General features: G+C 45.0%; 1 protein-coding gene across 1 annotated transcript; it reads left to right on the top strand.

Annotated features, from left to right (window-relative positions):
* Positions 1-724: 724 nt before the first annotated feature.
* Positions 725-3,423, top strand: LOC123458587 (translation machinery-associated protein 7-like). Its single transcript, XM_045142855.1, has 2 exons — positions 725-936; positions 3,286-3,423. Exons 1-2 carry the CDS (start codon positions 748-750, stop codon positions 3,421-3,423), a joined length of 327 nt encoding a protein of 108 aa, XP_044998790.1. The 5' UTR covers positions 725-747.
* Positions 3,424-19,554: the final 16,131 nt, after the last annotated feature.

The raw sequence follows: 19,554 nt of genomic DNA, 5'->3' as shown, positions 1-19,554 counted from the left end.
TTTTTTTTTTTTTTTTTTTTTGGTTTTTCATGGTAGGGTCTCTCACCCAGGCTGACCTGTATTACTCTCAGGGTGGCCTAGAACTTGCAGGAACCCTCCTACTTCTGCCTCCCAAGCACTGGGACTAAAAGTGGAAGGTGCCAGGTGTGGTGGCACATGCCTTTAATCCCAGCATTTGTGACAGAGAGGTAAGATGATCACTGTGAGTTCAAGGCCAGCCTGGGACTACAGAGTGAGTTCCAGGTTGGTCCAGGGTAGAGTGAGACCCTACCTGGAAGAAAAAAAAATGTTGACAGACTGCATTTACATTATGAGACTCACACTGTAAGTCCATGGGGGCCAGGGATGGAATGATCTGAATGTAAAACGTTCCTAATAGCCTCAAGTGTTTATGATTATCCCTTGTGCTCACTCCTCAACAAGTGGAGCTGTTGGGTGGTGGAGCCTTGTTGGAGGAGGGATGTTACTGGAGGTAAGCCTTGAGATTTACTGGTCCAACTCCCTTGCCAGAGTCAGGAAACTCATTCCTCTAAGCTCCTGTGAGATGTGACACACAGCTGTCTGCTTTGCCATGCACCCGCTGCCATGATGAAACTTTCCCTGGAAGCTGTAGGCTGAAATAAACCTTTTCTTCCCATAAGCTGCTTCTGGTCAGGTCCCAGCAATAAGAAGGCAGCTGCTACATTTGAGATAAGGGTCTCTTTAAATCATCTGTTCAAGCGGACTGGGGAAGGGGCGGCTGGCGCCATGTCAGGCCGCGAAGGTGGCAAGAAGAAGGCCCTGAAAGAGCCCAAGAAGCAGACCAAGGAGATGGGTGACGAGGATAAGGCTTTCAAGCAGAAACATAAGGAGGAACAGAAGAAACTTGAGGAGCTGAAAGTGAAGGCCGCAGGGAAGGGACCCCTGGCCATAGGTGGAATTAAGAAATTTGGCAAAGCCGGGCGTGGTGGCACACGCCTTTAATCCCAGCACTCGGGAGGCAGAGGTAGGAGGATTGCCATGAGTTTGAGGCCACCCTGATATAACAGAGTTAATTCCAAGTCAGCCTGGACCAGAGTGAGACCCTGCCTCGAAAAACCAAAAAAAAAAAAAAAAAAAAAAGAAAAGAAATTTGGCAAAAAGTAAACTGTTTGGTAGTCCTGAGAAGATGGTGCCCCTTATCCATTCCTATTTAAACATCTGGATTTCCTGTCATAATATCTTTTGTCACCTGTAACTACAATAAAGTGTTTTTTTGGGGGTCTGGTGTACATTACAATAAACTTTTGTAAAAAACAACAACAACAAGAAAACTCATCTGTTCAGACAAGCAGAGTGATACATTCCTGTAATCCCAACATTCTTTAAAAGATGGAGGAAGATCATGCATCTGAGAGCAGACTGGGATATATAACGAGATTGGCCCAAAAAATAAAAATAATAAAAAATAAAACTAAGTACATGCTGGAGAGATTGTTCAGCAGTTGAGTGCTTCCTGCGTAAGCATGAGGGGCCTTAGGCCACCTGAATTATGTTTTTTTTATCACCCATGTAAACAGCTGGGCATGGCCATCACATCTATAACCTAGTCCTGTGGGAAACAAAGAGAGGAAGATTTGGAGCTCACAAAACAGCAAGTTCTGGAATCAGTAAGAGACTCATCTCAAGGAAACATGCAGATGAGCAATAGAGAAGGACTCCCAATGTTCCCCTTTGGCCTCCACACATATGTACATGAGACGTGCATGTACACACACGCACCATACATGCAAAAGGCAGTTTTCTGCTCAGGACAATAAGAGTGATGCTTTGCTGGCATCTAGAAAATCCTGAAGGATAGCTCTCCTGTCATTGGCCAAGAGACTAGAAGTCAACTGTTTCAAGGACCGGGATAGTCTGGCTTCCTACTGCCTCAATGGACAGGGACACGGGAAAGTAGCAGACTAAGTCTGGAAAGGACTTCTGTGGCCTCAGACCTCCAAGGTCTTCTGCTGTCTTCTGACAGCCATCTGTCTTCTGGGTTGCTCTCAGGTCCTGTCTGCAGGGCTCTTCTACAGAGCCATATCTCAGAGTGGAGTCATCCTATCCAAAGGCTTACCAACAGAGAGTAACCCATGGCCCAGAGTTCAGGTCTGCCTTTTCTTCACTCTCTTACACCATGTGTACCTCCATACCCAATCCTGTGCTTGATTTAAATGACTAGTGCCGTCCAAGAGGTAGGTATTGCTTCCTAAAGGAGGCATGCCCTAAGCACACCATTTCTAGACCCTTTCCTTTGGGGTAAGAAATCTTGGGGAGGTCCTCTTCTCTTTTTCTCTAATCCCAGCCATCCTTCTGCCTAACAATTCTCCACTCTGCCACTGGATCCCATCCAAGGTTCCCATCAAGGGCCTTCCAAGGAATAATCAGGGGAAACCACCAAGCATTTCTCCACTTGGAATTGTTCCATTCAAAGCTGCAGGTATGAGACACAGTGATGGGTCATGGAAGCAGGAAATGATCTGGTAGGAAACAGAGCAGGAAGGGAAGGTACTGGAGAAGTGGAAAGTGGTTCAGGGACCTGACCAGCCATGCCTGGGGATCTGGGCAGGATCAAGAAGCTAAGAAGAGGCAGGACAAGAAGTATGTGCCACTTGGAGTGGAAGGTGGTTTGAAGGGATCAGTCCTGGAGGTCAAGAGGCCTGGAGATGATCAAAGCAGAATGCAGGCAAGAGAGAGAGCGATGGGGCAGAGAGGAGCTACGTGCTGAGAGAAAGCAGTGGGAGTCTTCCTTCACCCCCTCACCTGGCCCCAGGCCTCAGATGTGGCAAAAGAGTGAGCTGGACTTTGTAACCATTGGGCACAGGATGATTTGGGGAGCTCAGAGGAGAAATTACCTCCTGTCTACATAAAAGCAGCAGCAGCCCGCCCACCCATCATTTCACCGTAGACGGGGAGAAATTTTCTTGGCACAAACTTCACTTCTCTCCTGTTCCTCCAGCCTCATTTCCTATCAACCCCCTGCAGCCTCAGTATCCCCTCCATGACCTGCCAAATATGCCCATTCCAGAACACCTCCCCCCACCCTATGCCCAAACCATTACTGACTTAGAAAAGGACACAGTTCTTGGAGAGGGAAAAGGGACACGAGGGCCATTCAGGGTGTCGAGGGGAATGGTAGGTCTCTGACTTGGAGATCAGCCTCTGAGGGATGATGGCAGGTCTCTGGCCAGGCTTGGGTAGTCCCCAGTGACATCCCAGGCAGCAGTAGGCTGGAACGTATTGGTAGGTGGCTGAGAGGGAGCAATACTCTTCCATCTGTTTTAGAGCGTCCTGGACTCCTCCGCCTGCAGCTACCACTCCAAAGCTGAGCTGGCACAGCACCTACGGCAGAAGGAAGTAGAGTTGCTGGTCTTTAGCAAGCTGTGGGTCTGCCACCTCTTTGGGGACAGTAATAGGCAATGATGACCCAGTAGGGTCTGTCTAGCTCCTGCAAGAGCAGAGAGGCGGTCACCAGCCTGGAGTGAAGTTTGGGGCAGCCTTCTGTGACTAGGAGGCGTTCTGTCCTCTGGGGAAAAGGTCTTCCAGGAAACAGAACTTCTGATGCCCCCAGGACTCCCAGTTCTGGTGATCTTATCTCCTCACTTTTCCTTCAGTGGTCAGCCTCTCAGGCAAACAGCTGGAGGACCCTCGGGTCCATTTCTTTCCTGACAGAGAGCCTCCTGCCTTGCTTCCTCCCCCAGAAAACAACTTCCTCCACACCTCCTTCTTCCACCAAAGCCCAGAGCAGCTCCTGATGGAGAGGCAATTCCCCACTGTGCCTTACCTTCATGGGGCATCAACAATCACAAATTTGACTGGCTCCTCCTCAAGGTGAATGTCCTAGTCCTTCCAGCCACATCGTCACCTCAGCCCCAGATCCTGAGCACTTCTGTCCTCCCTGTTTGTTTAGTGAGAAAGCTAAGGGTCAGAAAGGTTGAAATCTTGCTCACCTAACTGTTTTCACAAAGCAAATGTTTCTTTTTTGAGGATCCAGCTTTTGCACAAAGTGGTCTTTTGGGCAATGCTAACCCACAGCATAGTCTTTAAAAACAATTTTTAAATATTTTATTTCATTTATTTATTTATTTTTTTTTTTGAGGTAGGGTCTCACTCCAGCCCAGGCTGACCTGGAATTCACTATGTAGTCTCAGGGTGGCCTCAAACTCATGGCGATCATCCTACCTCTGCCTCCCGAGTGCTAGGATTAAAGGTGTGCACCACCATGCCCAGCCAATATTTTATTTTTATTTATTTATTTGAGAGAGGGAAAGAGGCACTGAGAGAGAGAGAGAGAGCGAATGGGTGCTCCAGGGCTTCCAGCCACTGCAAATGAACTCCGGATGCATGTACCACCTTGTACCTCTGGCTTGTGTGGGTACTGGGGAATTGAACCAAGGTCCTTTAGCTTTTCAGGAAAGTGCCTTAACCACTAAGCCATCTCTCCAGCCCCCCCACCAGCACCACTTTTTTGTTTTTTGAGGTTTTATTCTAGCTCAAACTGACCTGGAATTCACCATGTAGTCTCAGGGTGGCCTTGAACTTGCGGCAATCCTCCTACCTCTGCCTCCCAAGTGCTGGAATTAAAGACATGTGCTAACATACCCAACAAAAAAAAACAATAATTTTTTTAAGCCAGGCATGGAGGTGTATGCCTTTAATCCCAGCACTTGGGAGGCAGAGTTAGGAGGCCAGAGGCAGAGGTCATGAGTTCTAGGCCACTCTGAGACTGCATAATGAATTCCAGGTCAGCCTGGGCTAGAGCAAGACCCTATCTTTAAAAACCAATATATATAATGGAGAGAGGGAGGGGGTATGACAGAGAGCAGAGTTATGAAGGGGAAAGGGGGGAGGGGAGGGAAATACCATGGTTTGTTGTCTATAAGTATGGAAGTTGTCAATAATATATATCTATATGTGTATATATATATGTATGTAAATTTATTTACAAGCACAGAGAAAGATAGAGGGTGAGAGAGAATTGGTGTACCAGGGCTTCTTGCCACTGCAAACGAACTCCAGATGCATGCACCACTTTATTCATCTAACTTTACATGGGTACTGGGGAATTGACTCTGTGCCTGAGAGAGACAGACTGCTGAAGACTCAGGTTTCAGATGGCATTCAGCCACTGGGGAATTCATGGGCCAAGCACCTTCTAAATCACACCATTCTATATCCCCAAACATCTAATTTTATTATTTCATTTTCACTTGTCTACTCATCTTCAGAGAAGATTGCTTTTCTTTTCCCCTCCTGTGGTGCTGAGCATCAAATCCAAGGCCTCCGGCAGGCTAGCCTAGCCCTCTGCCACTGAGCCATCCTCTAGCCCATCACTCATTTTCAATGTCTGCCTCCCACAAAGGATGAATCCCATCACATTTCCTTACTTTGTCATTTGACCAGTTATTAATTTGGGCCATTATAGCTAACAGCTCAGTACACTATTCAAGCAATACAAGTTTTTTTAAAAACATTTTTACTTACTTATTTGCAAGGAGAGAGAGAGAGAATAGGTACACCAGGGCCTCTTGCTGCTTGCTGCAAACAAACTCCAGCTACATAAGCCACCCTGTGTATCTGGCTTTATGTGGGTACTGGGGAATTGAACCTAGGCTGGCAGGCTTTGTAAGCAAGCATCTACAAACACTGAGTCACCTCCCCATTCCCAGCAATACAAGTTGTTAAAAAAAAAAAAAAACAAACTTCTTTTCTAGTTTTGTAAGTAGGAAGTATAAGTTATCTACCTTTATTATTTTGCAAGATTATTATATTAGTAATCATGGTGGCACAAGATTGCAAACCCAACATTCAAGAGGCTGAGACAGAAGGACTGTGAATTTTTTTGAAGCTAGCCTGGGCTACATGGTGAAGCATCATCTAAAAGAATGAGAGCTGGAGAGATGGCTTAGCAATTAGGGCATTTGCCTGAAAAGCCTAAGGACCCAAGTTCAATTCTCCAATAAACCAGATGCACAAGGTGGTGTATGCATCTGGAGTTCATTTGCAGTGGCTAGAGACCCTGGTGTGCTCATTCTCTCGCCTTCTCTTGATCTCTCTCTCTCTCTCTATCTGTCTGTATCCTCTCTCTCTCTCTCTCCCCCTTTCTCTCTCTCAAATAAATAAAAATAAATCAGCCAGGCATGGTTGCACATACCCTTAATCCCAGCCCTCAGGAGGCAGAGGTAGGAGTCTCACTGTGAGTTTGAGGCCAGTCTGGAACTACAGAGTGAGTTTCAGGTCAGCCTGGGCTAGAGTGAGACCCTACCTCAAAAAACCAAAAAATAAATAAATAAAATGGGGAAATGCTCAGCAGTTAATGGTGCAGACTTGCAAACTTTAAGCCAGAAACTGCTCAAGCCTCTCTAGTCTTGATGTATCTTGGTTCCCCCCTGTGTTCTCCACCATCCATAAGATACAGCAAATTCTCCAACCAAAAGTGAGAGCAGTTTGGATTAAAGGGATAAGTACCATTATTAGAAAGACAGGTTGATGTGTATATCCACTCTTCTTAGCTAAAGAGCAGTGGAGGTTCTCTCTGGAATCTATTGGTTTCCAGAACTAGATATGAATTCTTCCCCACTGAACACGCCTCATATCCAATCAGTGAGCAATTGGTTACTTGCATCAGCTGTGTGCCACTATTGCACAAGTGTGTACTTCATGCCCAGCTAGTTGATCTCATATCTGGAAGGATCTCCTCTTTGTTCACTCTATTAGCAACCATTATTCTCTAGCAGCTCTCATAGCACTTCCCAGTACTGTAAATGCTAGCCAGGAGGGAACTGATTTACCTCTCAGTTCCAGCGTCACTCGATATCCTGTGATCACAGGCTGTGGTGTCTTCAGCAATAGGGTCTTACCTTGTAGATCTGGCAGATAATCAAGAGTTTGGAGAGTGGCCTACATTATTTTGGGAACCTCATGGTCTCTCTGACCTCACTGTAAGGGGCAATCTAGTTTTGGTCCTGGGATTTATCAACCGAAGGCTACTAATTAAGCTTTCTCCACCTTCTATGGGTCTCTTATGTTCGGATCCCCACTCCCCATTATTGAAGGTAATGGTTCATAAAATGCTATCCAAGGGCTGGAGAGATGGCTTAGCAGTTTAAGGTGCTTGCCTGCAAAGCCAGAGGACCCAGGTGCAATTCCCCAGGACCTGTGTAAGCCAGATGCACAAGGTAGCACATACATCTGGAGTTCGTTTGCAGAGGCTGAAGGCCCTAGCATGTCCATTCTCCACCCTCACTCCCCCAACTCTTTCTCTCTTTCTCTCTCTCTTTCTCAACTAAATAAATTAAAATAAACTTTAAAAAACTTTATATCCAAGAGGAAGGTTTCTATGGAATTTTTTTTTTGAGGTAGGGTCTCGCTCTAGCCCAGGCTATCCTGGAATTCACTATGTAATCTTAGGGTGGCCTTGAACTCACATTGATTCTCTGTCTGTCTCTCCCATGAGAGGTTTCTTTCTTTATTTTTTATATTATTTATAACTTCCATAATTATAGACAATAAACCATGATAATTCCTTTCCCCCTCCATTTCCCTTCACAACTCCACTCTCCATCATATCCCCTCCCCCATTCAATCAGTCTCTTTTATTGTGATGTCATCATCTTTTCCTCCTATTATGCTGGTCTTGTGTAAGCAGTGTCAGGCACTGTGTGGTCAAGGATATCCAGGCCATTATGTGTCTGGAAGAGTGCATTATAAAAAGTCCTACCCTGCCTTTGGCTCTTACATTCTTCCCACCATCTCTTCTGCAATGGACCCTGAGCCTTGGAAGGTGTGATAGAGATGTTTCAGTGTGGAGCACTCCTCTGTCACTTCTTCTCAGCACATTGATGACTCTTGAGTCATCCCAGAGGTCACCACAATCTGAAAAGAGAAGCTTCTCTAACCAAAAGTGAGAATGGCATTAATATATGGATATAAACATTAAGAAAAGTGCTTACTGGGCAGATTTATGAGCTTAATATATGCATTTATGGGTGAGATATTAGCCTTATTATGTAGCCTGAAAGTTGTGCAGATACGCAGGTAGGGCACCATATGTGATGCCCAGTTCCCCTGCCACTGGGGTGACACGCCTGTGGTGAGGCCTGATGTGGCAAAGAAGATTACCCCTACAGCCTGGGCTGGTACTACACCAAAAGGAAAGACACGTTGCAACACCATTTGTTTCTGTAACCCCATAAAGCACAAAACTAGGAGGAGAAATGACCAAGGGTATTAAGGCTGACACTTGCCATGAGTACAAATTCATTGTCCTCTATGAAGGGCTGAGGCCAATGCCGGTGTGTCTGTGTCCGGGAGGAAGGCTAGAGCCGCTGGTGACTTCTGTTACTTTACATAATATGCTACCTCAAAGTGCCAGGACAAACCACCCCAACTAATTGCTCACACTGAGGGCACATGTCTTTTTTTTTTTTAATTTTTTATTTATTTATTTGAGAGCAACAGACACAGAGAGAAAGACAGATAGAGGGAGAGAGAGAATGGGCGCGCCAGGGCTTCCAGCCTCTGCAAACGAACTCCAGACGCGTGCGCCCCCTTGTGCATCTGGCTAACGTGGAACCTGGGGAACCGAGCCTTGAACCGGGGTCCTTAGGCTTCACAGGCAAGCGCTTAACTGCTAAGCCATCTCTCCAGCCCGGCACATGTCTTAATCACACTTGGTTATTATTTTCTGGGTGTATGTGTGTGTTTTGTATAGTGATTAAAGAAATCTTATCTATTAAATATGTTATTGGATCATGGTTCCTAATGGTGATTAAAGTGATGTGTGTGGTTCTATATGTGTGTTATGAATAAAGTATCTCTCATGTGCTTTTAGAGTTCTTTATTTGGAGAGGATATGTAAGTTCCAAGGCACTCAGTTTTTTTTTGTTTTTTTTTTTATTTATATACTATAAGGGCCTAAGTTAAATAAATAAAAATATGTGAATGTATGCATTTAGCCAGACATCAGCAGGCATTACACCCGTAGGGCTCATGACTTCCCCTGTCATAAGGTTTCTGTATCAGGCATGTGATCCCTCCCTCCCGTGGACCAGAACTCTAATCTAATTAGTGGGTGCTTGGTTTCCCCCACAACAGACATGCCACTATTATACCTGTTGGCTCATTTGACCTGACTGGCCACACTTAAGGCTTGCAGTGTCCACTGTTGTTTATCTCTACTGTTGACTTTTCTCTCTCCATGGAGCTGTATATAACATAGCTTTTTCCAGCTTTCTGTCAGCTGCTCAACAGGGAGGAGGGTTTTTAGCTCAGTTCCAGCAGGATTTCTCAGTAACCTTGCAGCCCAAGCATGTGGAGTCTTCAGCAATAAGGTCTTACCATCTATTCCTGGTGGGAAATCAAGAGCCTAGGCAATGACCTGTAATATTTTGGGGATATCAGGGACTTCCCTGGCCAACAACTCACTGGAAGGTATCCCATCCTTGGCATTGAAAATTTTCTAGTAACAATCTATGGCTTCTGGATGTGCCATTGTCTAAAAATGAGGTTTCCATGTGACTTATTCATATCCCCATAAGAGATTTATTTTTTATTTTCATTTATTTTATTTATTTTGGTTTTGCAAGGAAGGGTTTCACTCTCTCAGGCTGACTTGGAACTCACTAGGTAGTCTCAGGGTGGCCTCAAACTCATGGCGATCCTCCTCCCTCTGCCTCCCTAGTGCTGGGATTAAAGGCGTGCGCCACCTCACCCAGCCATAAGGGTTTTCTTAAAGTGAGGGTCAGCCTGACCCCACTCTGTCATTCACAGCATGCTCGAGGAAAACCAGAAGACAGGAAATACTTGGTGATGAGTGGCAGAATTTAAGAATGATGGCTCCTGGGGCTGGAGAGATAGCTTAGTGGTTAATGCACTTAGTGGTTAATGCCTGCAAAGCCTAAGGAGGTTCAATTCCCCAGCACCCACATAAATCAGATGCACAAGGTGGTGCATGTGTCTGGAGTTTGTTTGCAGCGGCTAGAAGCCCTGGCGCACCCATTCACTCTATCTGTCTCTTTCTCTCACAAATAAATAAATTACAAAAAAGAATGATGGTTCCTGGATTTGAACCCTGGCCCTTCAGGCACCAAAACCATTCCCCACCCTCCATAGATGTTGTCCATTCTGGCCAGGAGGGTGACTTCCAAAGGCAGAATCCTATATCAGAAGCCTATGGCACAGAGAATGGTCAAGCCTAGAATAAACCTTAGGCTAGAGGCCTCAGACTAGAGCTCAGTCCCTTCTCTCTGATGCCTGGTGTTTGCTTCTTCACAAGGCAAAGCAAAATCTGGCAGGGCCATAGTCTCTAGGCACAGCCTTCACCTTCAGGACTTGGAGTACAAGCTCCTAGTCAGCAATAGTTTCTCTCTTTACCTCTCTCTCTCCTTGAAAATAAATAAAAATATTTTTTAAAATAGTACTGGAATCCAGGCGTGGTGGTGTATACCTTTAATCCCAGCACTCGAGAGGCAGAGGTAGGAGGCTCGCCATGAGTTTGAGGCCACCCTGAGGATTCCAGGTCAGCCTGAGCTAGAGTGAGACCCTACCTCGAAAACACACACACACAAACACACTGTCTGGGCGCCTCTCTTCCAAGTAGGGAGAGGCCATCCTTGAAGAAACATAGCATAGCCCCCAGAGCACCTACTCAGGCCACAAAGGAAGGGTGAAATGCAGCCAATTTTCCGAGTGGGAATAAATGTTTCTTTTTTGAGAATCAGTGTCTCATTCCCTTAAAACATCCAGATTTGGGGGCCAGCATGTATATATAGCTCAGTATTAGAGCATGCATTTGGCACACATGAGGTTTTGTCCAATCTCCAGTACACACACACATTCAAAAAATAAAACTTGAGCCAGGCATGGTGGCACACGCCTTTAATCCCAGCACATGGGAGGCAAAGGTAGGAGGATCACCATGAGTTCAAGGCCACCCTGAGACTACCAAGTGGATTTGAGGTCAGCCTGGATTAGAGCAAGTCCCTACCTCAAAAAACCAAAAAAATTAAAAAGTAAAAAATAAAATTTGGAGCCGGGTGGGGTGGCACATGCCTTTAGTCTCATCACTTAGAAGGTAGAGGTAGGAGAACTGCTGTGAGTACATAGTGAATTCCAGGTCAGCCTGGGCTAGAGTAGGACCCTACCTCAAAATAAATAACTAACTAGGGTCAGATGTGCACGCCTTTAATCCCAGCACTCGGGAGGCAGAGGTAGGAAGATCACCATAAATTCAAGGCCACCCTGAGACTACATAGTGAATTCCAGGTCAGCCAGAGCTAAAGTGAAACCCTACCTCGAAAAAATTAAATAAATTAAATTGGGGCTGAAGTGATGGCTTAATGGTAAAGGGACTTTTCTGCAAAGCCTAAGGACTTGGATTCAATTCCCCAGTACCCCAGATCCCCAGATGCAAAAGATGATGCATGCATCTGGAGAGTTTGTTTGTAGTAGCTAGACACCCTGCTGCACCCATTTTCTCCCTCTCTCTCTCTCTCTCACTCTCTTTCTCTTTTGTTTCTGTTTTCTTTCAAAGTATGGTCTTACCTTAGCCCTACCTCTGCCTCCTGAGTACTGGGATTAAAGGCATGCACCGCCATGCCCAGCTTTCATCCTCTTTCTCTCTCGCTCTCTAATAAATAAATTAATAGCCTGGCATGGTAGTGCACACCTTTGATCTCAGCACTCAAGAGGCAGAGGTAGGAGGATTGCCATGAGTTCAAGGCCACCCTGAGAATACAGAGAAAATTCCAGGTCAGCCTGGGCTAGAGTGAGACCCTACCTCAAAAAAGAAATTAATTAATCGAGTAATTAATTAAATATTTTAAAAATAAAACTTGAGGTCTGGAGAGATGGCATAGCAGTTAAGAAGCTTAACCACCCAGGTTCGATTCCCCAGGAACCATGTAAGCCAGATGTACAAGGTGGCACAGGTGTCTGGAGTTTATTTGCAGTGGCTAAAGGCCATGATAAACCCATTCTCTCTCTCTCTCTCCCTCTCTCTCTCTCTCTCTCCTTTCCTCCACCCACTTAAAGAAATAAATATTTTTAAATTTTTTTAACTTGATTTTGATCCACTCTCCCAATCCTACGAGCTGCAGTCCCAGACACATACCCTTCCTCAGCCAGACCCAGATTCTTCTTGCTTATTGTTCTGTGAAAACATTTGTCACTAGGAATAATGTGTTCTGAGAAGTATCACGTTGCGCAAGAGAGACATGAAGCCATCTCACTTCCCTGCTCAAAAGTCCCCTGTGACTTCCCGAACCCCTTAGGACAAGTTTAAGGTCCACCCATAACACTGAAGCTTTCTTGGTCTCTTCCTCTATCCGGGAAGTGTGTACCTGATAGAGAGCCTGACAAGTTCACAGGCCTCAGTGTGTGTTTCTGGGGACACAAAGAGCCGAGGGAAAAGACATCCACCAGCCCAGACCTGGAAACGGGGAAGGAGGGACATCTAAGCCAAGACCTAGAGGACAAGTAGAGTTTACTCAGATGTGCAGGTCAGATGATAAACTAGAGAGCTGAGCAGTCAAGAAAAGGCAAGGCCTGGAGGTTGACAAAGCTGAGGAAACATTGTTCTGGGTGGCGGAACAGGTCAGTGAGGCCAGGCTGTCATGAAGCTTTGGACTATGGGCTTGAGAACAAGCCACATGCCCTGCCAAGCAGCACCCTTTTCTCCACACAGGGAAGAGGAGAATGGCTGGTGAGACCAGTGGCCGTGCAGCAAGGACTCAGCAGCTATGCAGAACTAAAGGAAGCAGATCCAGACACACCCTTCAAAGCAGTTGAATAGACCTGTGGATCCAGGAAGCCTCTCTGATCAAGACAGCAGGAAAGGCTGTCTGGACACCAGAGGGCGCTACAGGACAAGACTTCTCATGGGACCCAGCCATCCAGACAAGCACCGAGCAAGTGCTCCCAGAAATGCACACAACTGTATAAACCCAAGGCAAAAAGTCACACATCCAGAAAATCAGTCTCTCTCTCGTTCTCTCTCTCACACACACTCACTTGCTCACTCACTAACAGGTTTCCAGTGCTACTCCACCATTTAAAGTATGTGCATATTTAAGCAATTTTTGTTTTGTCCTTTCTCGGTGTTTGTTTGTTTTTTCAGCAAGTGTTCAACTACCTGGGCAAGTTCCTTATCTTTTTATTGCCTTCCCCCCCCCCAATATATAAATGGGTAAAGGGTTGGAGAGATGGCTTAGTGATTAGGGCACTTGCGTTCCAAGCCCAAGGACCCACGTTGATTCCCCATTACCCACATAAGTCAGATGCACAAGGTGGCACGTGTCTGGAGTTCATTTGCAGTGGCTGGAGACCCTGGAATACCTATTCTCTCTTTCTTTCTCTCTCTCTCTCAGTCTCCCCCCCCCCCCGTGTCTCTCTCCCTCTCTTAAATAAATAAATAAAATATTACATGGGAGTTATGAGTCACGCCCCTCATATGTGTCCACAGGTATTTGACAGATGACTGTCCATAAGGTACCTAGAGTACTGATCAGCACACAACAAAAGTTCCCTGGAAGCCAGGTGTGGTGACATATGCCTTTAATCCCAGCAGTCAGGAGGCAGAGGTAGGAGGATTACTGTGAGTTAGAAGTCACCCTAAGACTACATAGTGAATTCCAGGTCAGCCTGAGCTACAGGGAGACCCTACCTCTAAAAACCAGGGGAGCAGGGAAGCTCCCTGGTCTGGGTGTGGACACCAAATCCAGGTGCCTCTCATGACCATTCAGAGAAGGGAGAAGTGAGGAATGTTAAGGGTGTCATAATAATTTTTACACAGGCCTCTTCCACCTAGAAAGAAGTTTGGGGCCCATCATTGTTCGAAAAAGCTGGGTATGGAGCCCTGTGATGTTCTGAATGGCAGAATGAGTGCCACGTTGGAGTTCCTGGTCCTCCCTGGGGAGTCTCACACAAGCTGGTATCTCCTACCTCCACACCAGTTTGCAGCCCAGTTTATCTAAGCCTAGGGAAGGTCACTGCAAGGACGGAAAAAAACGCTTAGCAAGGGACATCAATTCTACATCCTGGGAACAGTAGCAGTCCTTCTCCCATCTTCCTGCCCTGGCCCACAGGTTTCCCTTCCACGAATCCCAGGCCTGTCACAACCCAAGGCATTCTTGCCCACAATCTTCCTTACAGGTGATCTTGCCACTCCCTAGCCACCTGGGCTGACCTCACGCCTGATCTTGAGGACCTTGCTCAGGTTCCCATGGAACAATATAATGGCTATCAGGAGTCCAACTTTTCTCATCTCTATCCCCTCCCAGGTCTCCTAAGGGTGGTCCTCCTTTCAGAGTGATTAAGAACTGAGAAACAGGTGCTGGAGAGATGGCTTAGTGGTTAAGGTGCTTGCCAGTAAAGCCAAAGGACCCAGGTTTGATTCCCCAGTACCATTTTTTAAAGCCAGATGCCCAAGGTGGCACATGTGTCTGAAGTTTATTTGCTGTGGAATCTTCGGGGCAACCTTCAGAATTAGCAATGCTGCTCTAGTTCATAGGTGGGACCATTGTGGCTCAGAAACATGGACACATGAACAATAAGTGACTAAGTGAGCACAGAATCAAACTCCGTGGGCAAGGCTCTCTCCACATCATTGCTTGTTTTCCCTTTGTTTGGCTAAAAGATTTAGGAATATTCTCAAGAAAACTCTCAACCAGATTTGGTAGCACATGTTTATAATCCCAGAGCTCAGAAGGCGGAGGCAGAGGCAGAAGATCACGAGTTTAACACCAGCCTGGGCTACATAATAAGATCATGTCTCAAAAAAATTAAATAAATAGGCTGGGTGTGGTGCCACACACCTTTAGTCCCAGCATTCAGGAGGTAGAGGTAGGAGGATCACTATGAGTTCAAGACCAGCCTGGAATGACAGAGAAAGTTCTAGGTCAGCCTGGGCTAGAGTGAAACCCTATCTTTAAAAAATACTAAAAATAAATAAATTAATTAAAAAGGTCAGGGGCTAGAAAGATGGCTCAGCAGTTCAGGCACGTGCCTGCAAAGCCTAAGGACCTGGCTTTGATTCCCCAGTACACATGAAAAGCCAGATGCACAAGGTGGTGCATGTGTCTGGAGTTCATTTGCAATGGCCCTGGTGTGCCCATTCTCTCTGTCTCTTGCTCCCTCTCTCAGTTTCTCTCTCTCTCTCTCTCTCTCTAATAAATAATTAAGCCATGGTGGTACAGGACCCTAATCCCAGCACTCAGGAGGCAGAAGTAGGAGGATCACCATGAGTTCAAGGCCACCCTGAGAGTACATGGTGAAGTCCAGGTCAGCCTGAACTAGAATGACACCCTACCTAGAAAAAAAAAAAAAAGAGGAGAGGGTACTTCCAATTAAGATGGCGGCATAGTAGCCATGCCAAAGCAGCCCGGGGGGGGGGGTGTTGAGGGGACATCAAGATACACTCTTCTACTGAAAAGTGAAGGCGTGTAAAGAATTATTAACTCCATCAGAGAAACATGAGAAACCCAGAGCTTCTAACAACCACATAACCAGCCCAAATCAGCTCCAGCCACAGCTCTGGTGGTTTGCTGGAAGAGTTACGGCCACCGGGCCCTGCCTCCCCCGGCAGGAGCACCACTGTGGTACAGGGATTCTCTGCTCACACCAGCCTTGCCAAGTCAAGAAACCTGAAGGAGAAGACAGCAGGGACCAGCTGAGCAGCTCCAGAACAACTTCAGGCACTGCCCAGAGCCTCTCCCAACCACCGGCACAGAGAACCACTGGAGAACTCAGGACACAAAGGCATCTCAGCCAAACAACGTCCAGCACAGCAGAGCAGAACAGCAGATCCACCCAGCTGGCCTAGCTGAACCCACAGCACAACAAAAAGGGAGCCAGGCGGGCACTCGGCCTAGGTGAGACTGGAAGCCATGTCAGAAGGTAACAGGACCTACTTACACTGAGTCAACACCTGCCCCGAAGCCTGGCAGATAGGCCTGCACTGGAAGCGTAATTGCACCTTCCATGTCAAGACAGGTGATGTGTTAGATTTGATTGCTGCACTTCTGGTCAACTTTGCATTCTTAAATAAGCTGTGTTTTGGGGTTGACTTTTGTTGCTTTTTCTTTCCTTCTTTTTTTTTTTTTTGTAATAGAGTCTCACTGTAGTCCAGGCTGACCTGGAATTCACTATGGAGTCTCAGGGTGGCCTCGAATTCATGGCGATCCTCCTACCTCTGCTTCCCAAGTGCTTAGATTAAAGGCATGCGCCACCATGTCCAGCTAACTTTTGTTGCTTTTTGATATTTTCTGATTTTTTTTAATCTTTTCTTCTGTTTTTCTTGGGGACAAGCTCTCACTCAAGCTCAGGCTGACCTGGAACCCATTACAGACCAGGAATTTCAGCCTCCCAGTAAACAGGATTAAGAGTGACTCAGCACACACTCTTAGGGACTTTAGCATTGTCAGATTATCTGTTTATTTTAATCCCCACTCTTGCATAACTACTCTGATGGTTTTGATTAAAGGTGAATCTTGCTCAAATGGATCGTAGAATTCACCTTTTATTTTAATCCACCCAGCCTACTAGAATATCTGCATAGCAGGCAAATCCAACACCTAGGGTCATTTCAGCTGTTACTCTGCAAGTAATATAAGAGCCACACCTGGCACCTTAGGCTCCTACCCTGAAGATATATAACTTCTGATTTACAGGTCTAAGGATTCAACAGATAATTAGAAAGGCCAAGCTTCAAATTGACTCAAGATGCAAAAATCTCTACCCTGTAAGAAACAAAAAAAAAATCAAGACAATATAATTCTGCCAAAAATTATAAATCCATCAGAAATTACCCCCAGTGAGACTGATTTAGATGAAATAATTCAAGAGAATGATTATAACTATGTTCAAAAGAATGAAAGAAGAAAACAAACTCCGAAAATAATCCCAAGAGAACATGGGAAACCAACTTAATGAAATAAGAAGATTAATATGAGGCATGAGTAAGGAAATAGAAATACTAAAGAAATACTAATCAGAAATTCTAGAAATGAGGGGCTGGAAAGACAGCTTAGTGGTTAAGTCACTTGTTTATAAAGCCAAATAACCCAGGTTCAACTCCCCAGGACCCACATAAACCAGATGCACAAGGTGGTGTGTGCATATGGAGTTCATTTGGAATGGCTGGAGGCCCTGATGTGCCCATTCTCTCTTATGTGCCTCTTTATCTCTTTCCCTCTCTCTATCTCTGTCTCAAATAAATAAATAAATAAAAATAAGATATTTTTTAAAAAGAAATGCTAAAAATGAAAAACACAGTGAGTCAATTTTAAAAACTATGTAGAAAGTGTCACCAATAGAATATATCAAAGAGAGGACAGAAGGTCTGGAGAAATGGCTTAGCAATTAAGGTGCTTGCCTGCAAACCCTAAGGACCCAGGTTCAATTCCCTAGTGCCCACATAAGCCAGATGCACAAGGTGGCACATGAGTCTGGAGTATGTTGACAGTGGCTGGAGGCCCTGGCATGCTCATCCCCACCCTCCACCCTCACACTCAAATAAATAAATAAAATATTTTTTTTTAAAAAGAAGCTGGGTGTGATGGCACACACCTTTAATCCCAGCACTCAGGAGCAGGGGTAAGAGAGCTGTTGTGAGTTCAAGGCCACCCTGAGACTACCTACATAGTGAATTCCAAATCAGCCTGGGCTACAGTGAAATCCTACCTCAAGAAATGAAAGAAAGAAAGAGAGAGAGAGAAAGAAAAAAGAAAGAAAGAAAGAAAGAAAGAAAGAAAGAAAGAAAGAAAGAAAGAAAGGAGACAGAATATCCAAAGTAGAAGACAAGGTGATAGATCTAAAACAGTCCAACAAAGAGAAAGACAAATAAGAAATGTAATTTCAATACATTCAGGACACTATAAAGAGATCAAACATAGTAATTCAGGGTTGGGCTGGAAAGATGGCTTAGCAGTTAAGGCACTTTCCTGCAAAGCCAAAGGATTCAGGCTCAATTCCCCAGGACCCACATAAGCCAGATACAAAAGGTGGTGCATATGTCTGAATGCCCTGGCATGCTCATTCTCCCTCCCTCCCCCTCTCTCAAATCAATAAGAATAGAAATATTTTTTTAAAAAAGATGAGTTCAAGAATTCAGGGTATAATAGGAGAAGAATCTCACTCCAAAGGCATATTAGGTATTTTCAACAAAATCACAGAAGGACATTTCCCCCAAATAAGGAAAGAGATGCCAATACAGGTACAGGAAACCAAACAGACAATACTGGGAAAGAACCTCTCCTTGCCATGTTATAATTAAACTACTGAACACACAAGCCAAAGAAAATATATTGGAAGCAGTAAGAGAGAAGTATCAAGTCTCCTATAAAGGGAATTCCATCAGGATAACAGCAGATTACTCAACACAAACTTTAGAAGCCAGGAGGGCTCAGGATAATATATTCTAAGTTCTGAAAGGTAACAACTGTCAATCAAGATTACTTTATCCAGCAAAGCTATCAATCCGAATTGATAGAGAAATAAGGACTTTCCACTATAAAAACAGGCTAAAAGAATATATGTCCACTAAGCCAGCTCTACAGAAAATACTTGAAAGGATCCTTCATGCTGAAGAGAAGCACACACACATGAAGAAACAGGAAAAAAAAAAATAAACCACATTCAAATAATAGTTAACATAAGAGAGTAAGTGAAAAACAGGAAGCAAGTACAGTGAGGTTAAGGCACTTGTTTGCCAAGCCTAAGCACCCAGGTTCAACTCCCCAGAACCCATGTAAGCCAGACACACAAAGTGACACACGTGCACAAGGCCACTCATGAGCACAAGGTGGTACACACATTTGGAGTTCAATTACAGTGGATAGAGGGCCTGGTGTGCCAACTTTCTCTCTGTCATAAAAATAAAAAAGAGGGGCTGGGCGTGGTGGCACACACCTTTAATCCCAGCACTCAGAGGTAGGTGAATCACCATGAGTTCGAGGTCACCCTGAGACTACATAGTGAAGTCTGGGTCAACCTGGGCTAGAGTGAGCCTGTACCTCAAAAAAAAAATTTAAAAACTCAAAAACTAACTAAATAAATAATAAAGGGCAGGGTCTTTTTATTTGTTGCTTCCAAGAAACTCATCTCTCCATAAAAGACAGTGTCTTAGGGTGAAAGGTTAGAAAATGGTATTTCAAGCAAACGAACCTAGGAAACAAGTAGTGTTGCTACCCTAATATCTGACAAGATAAAATTCAAACCAACATTAGTGAGGAAAGATAAAGAAGGTCACTTTACATTGATTAAAAGAACAATCCAACAGGAGGACATTACAATTCTAAACATATACACACTTAACATAGGTGCTTCCAGTTTCATCAAACAAACAGTACTAGATTTTAAGGTCACATATAAAACCAAGCACAATTGTAGTTGGTAACTTCAATACCCCACTCTCATCGTTGACATCGCATCCTGGCAAAATATAAACTGAGAAGCATCTGGATTAAATGACATCATAGAACAAATGGACATAACAGATATTTACAGAACATTCGATCCAAATGCTGCAGAATACACATTCTTTTCAGCAGCACATGG

Source organism: Jaculus jaculus, chromosome 1 (assembly GCF_020740685.1).
Source record: "Jaculus jaculus isolate mJacJac1 chromosome 1, mJacJac1.mat.Y.cur, whole genome shotgun sequence".
Lineage (NCBI taxonomy): Eukaryota > Metazoa > Chordata > Mammalia > Rodentia > Dipodidae > Jaculus > Jaculus jaculus.
This window is presented reverse-complemented; position numbering and strand designations above follow the sequence as displayed.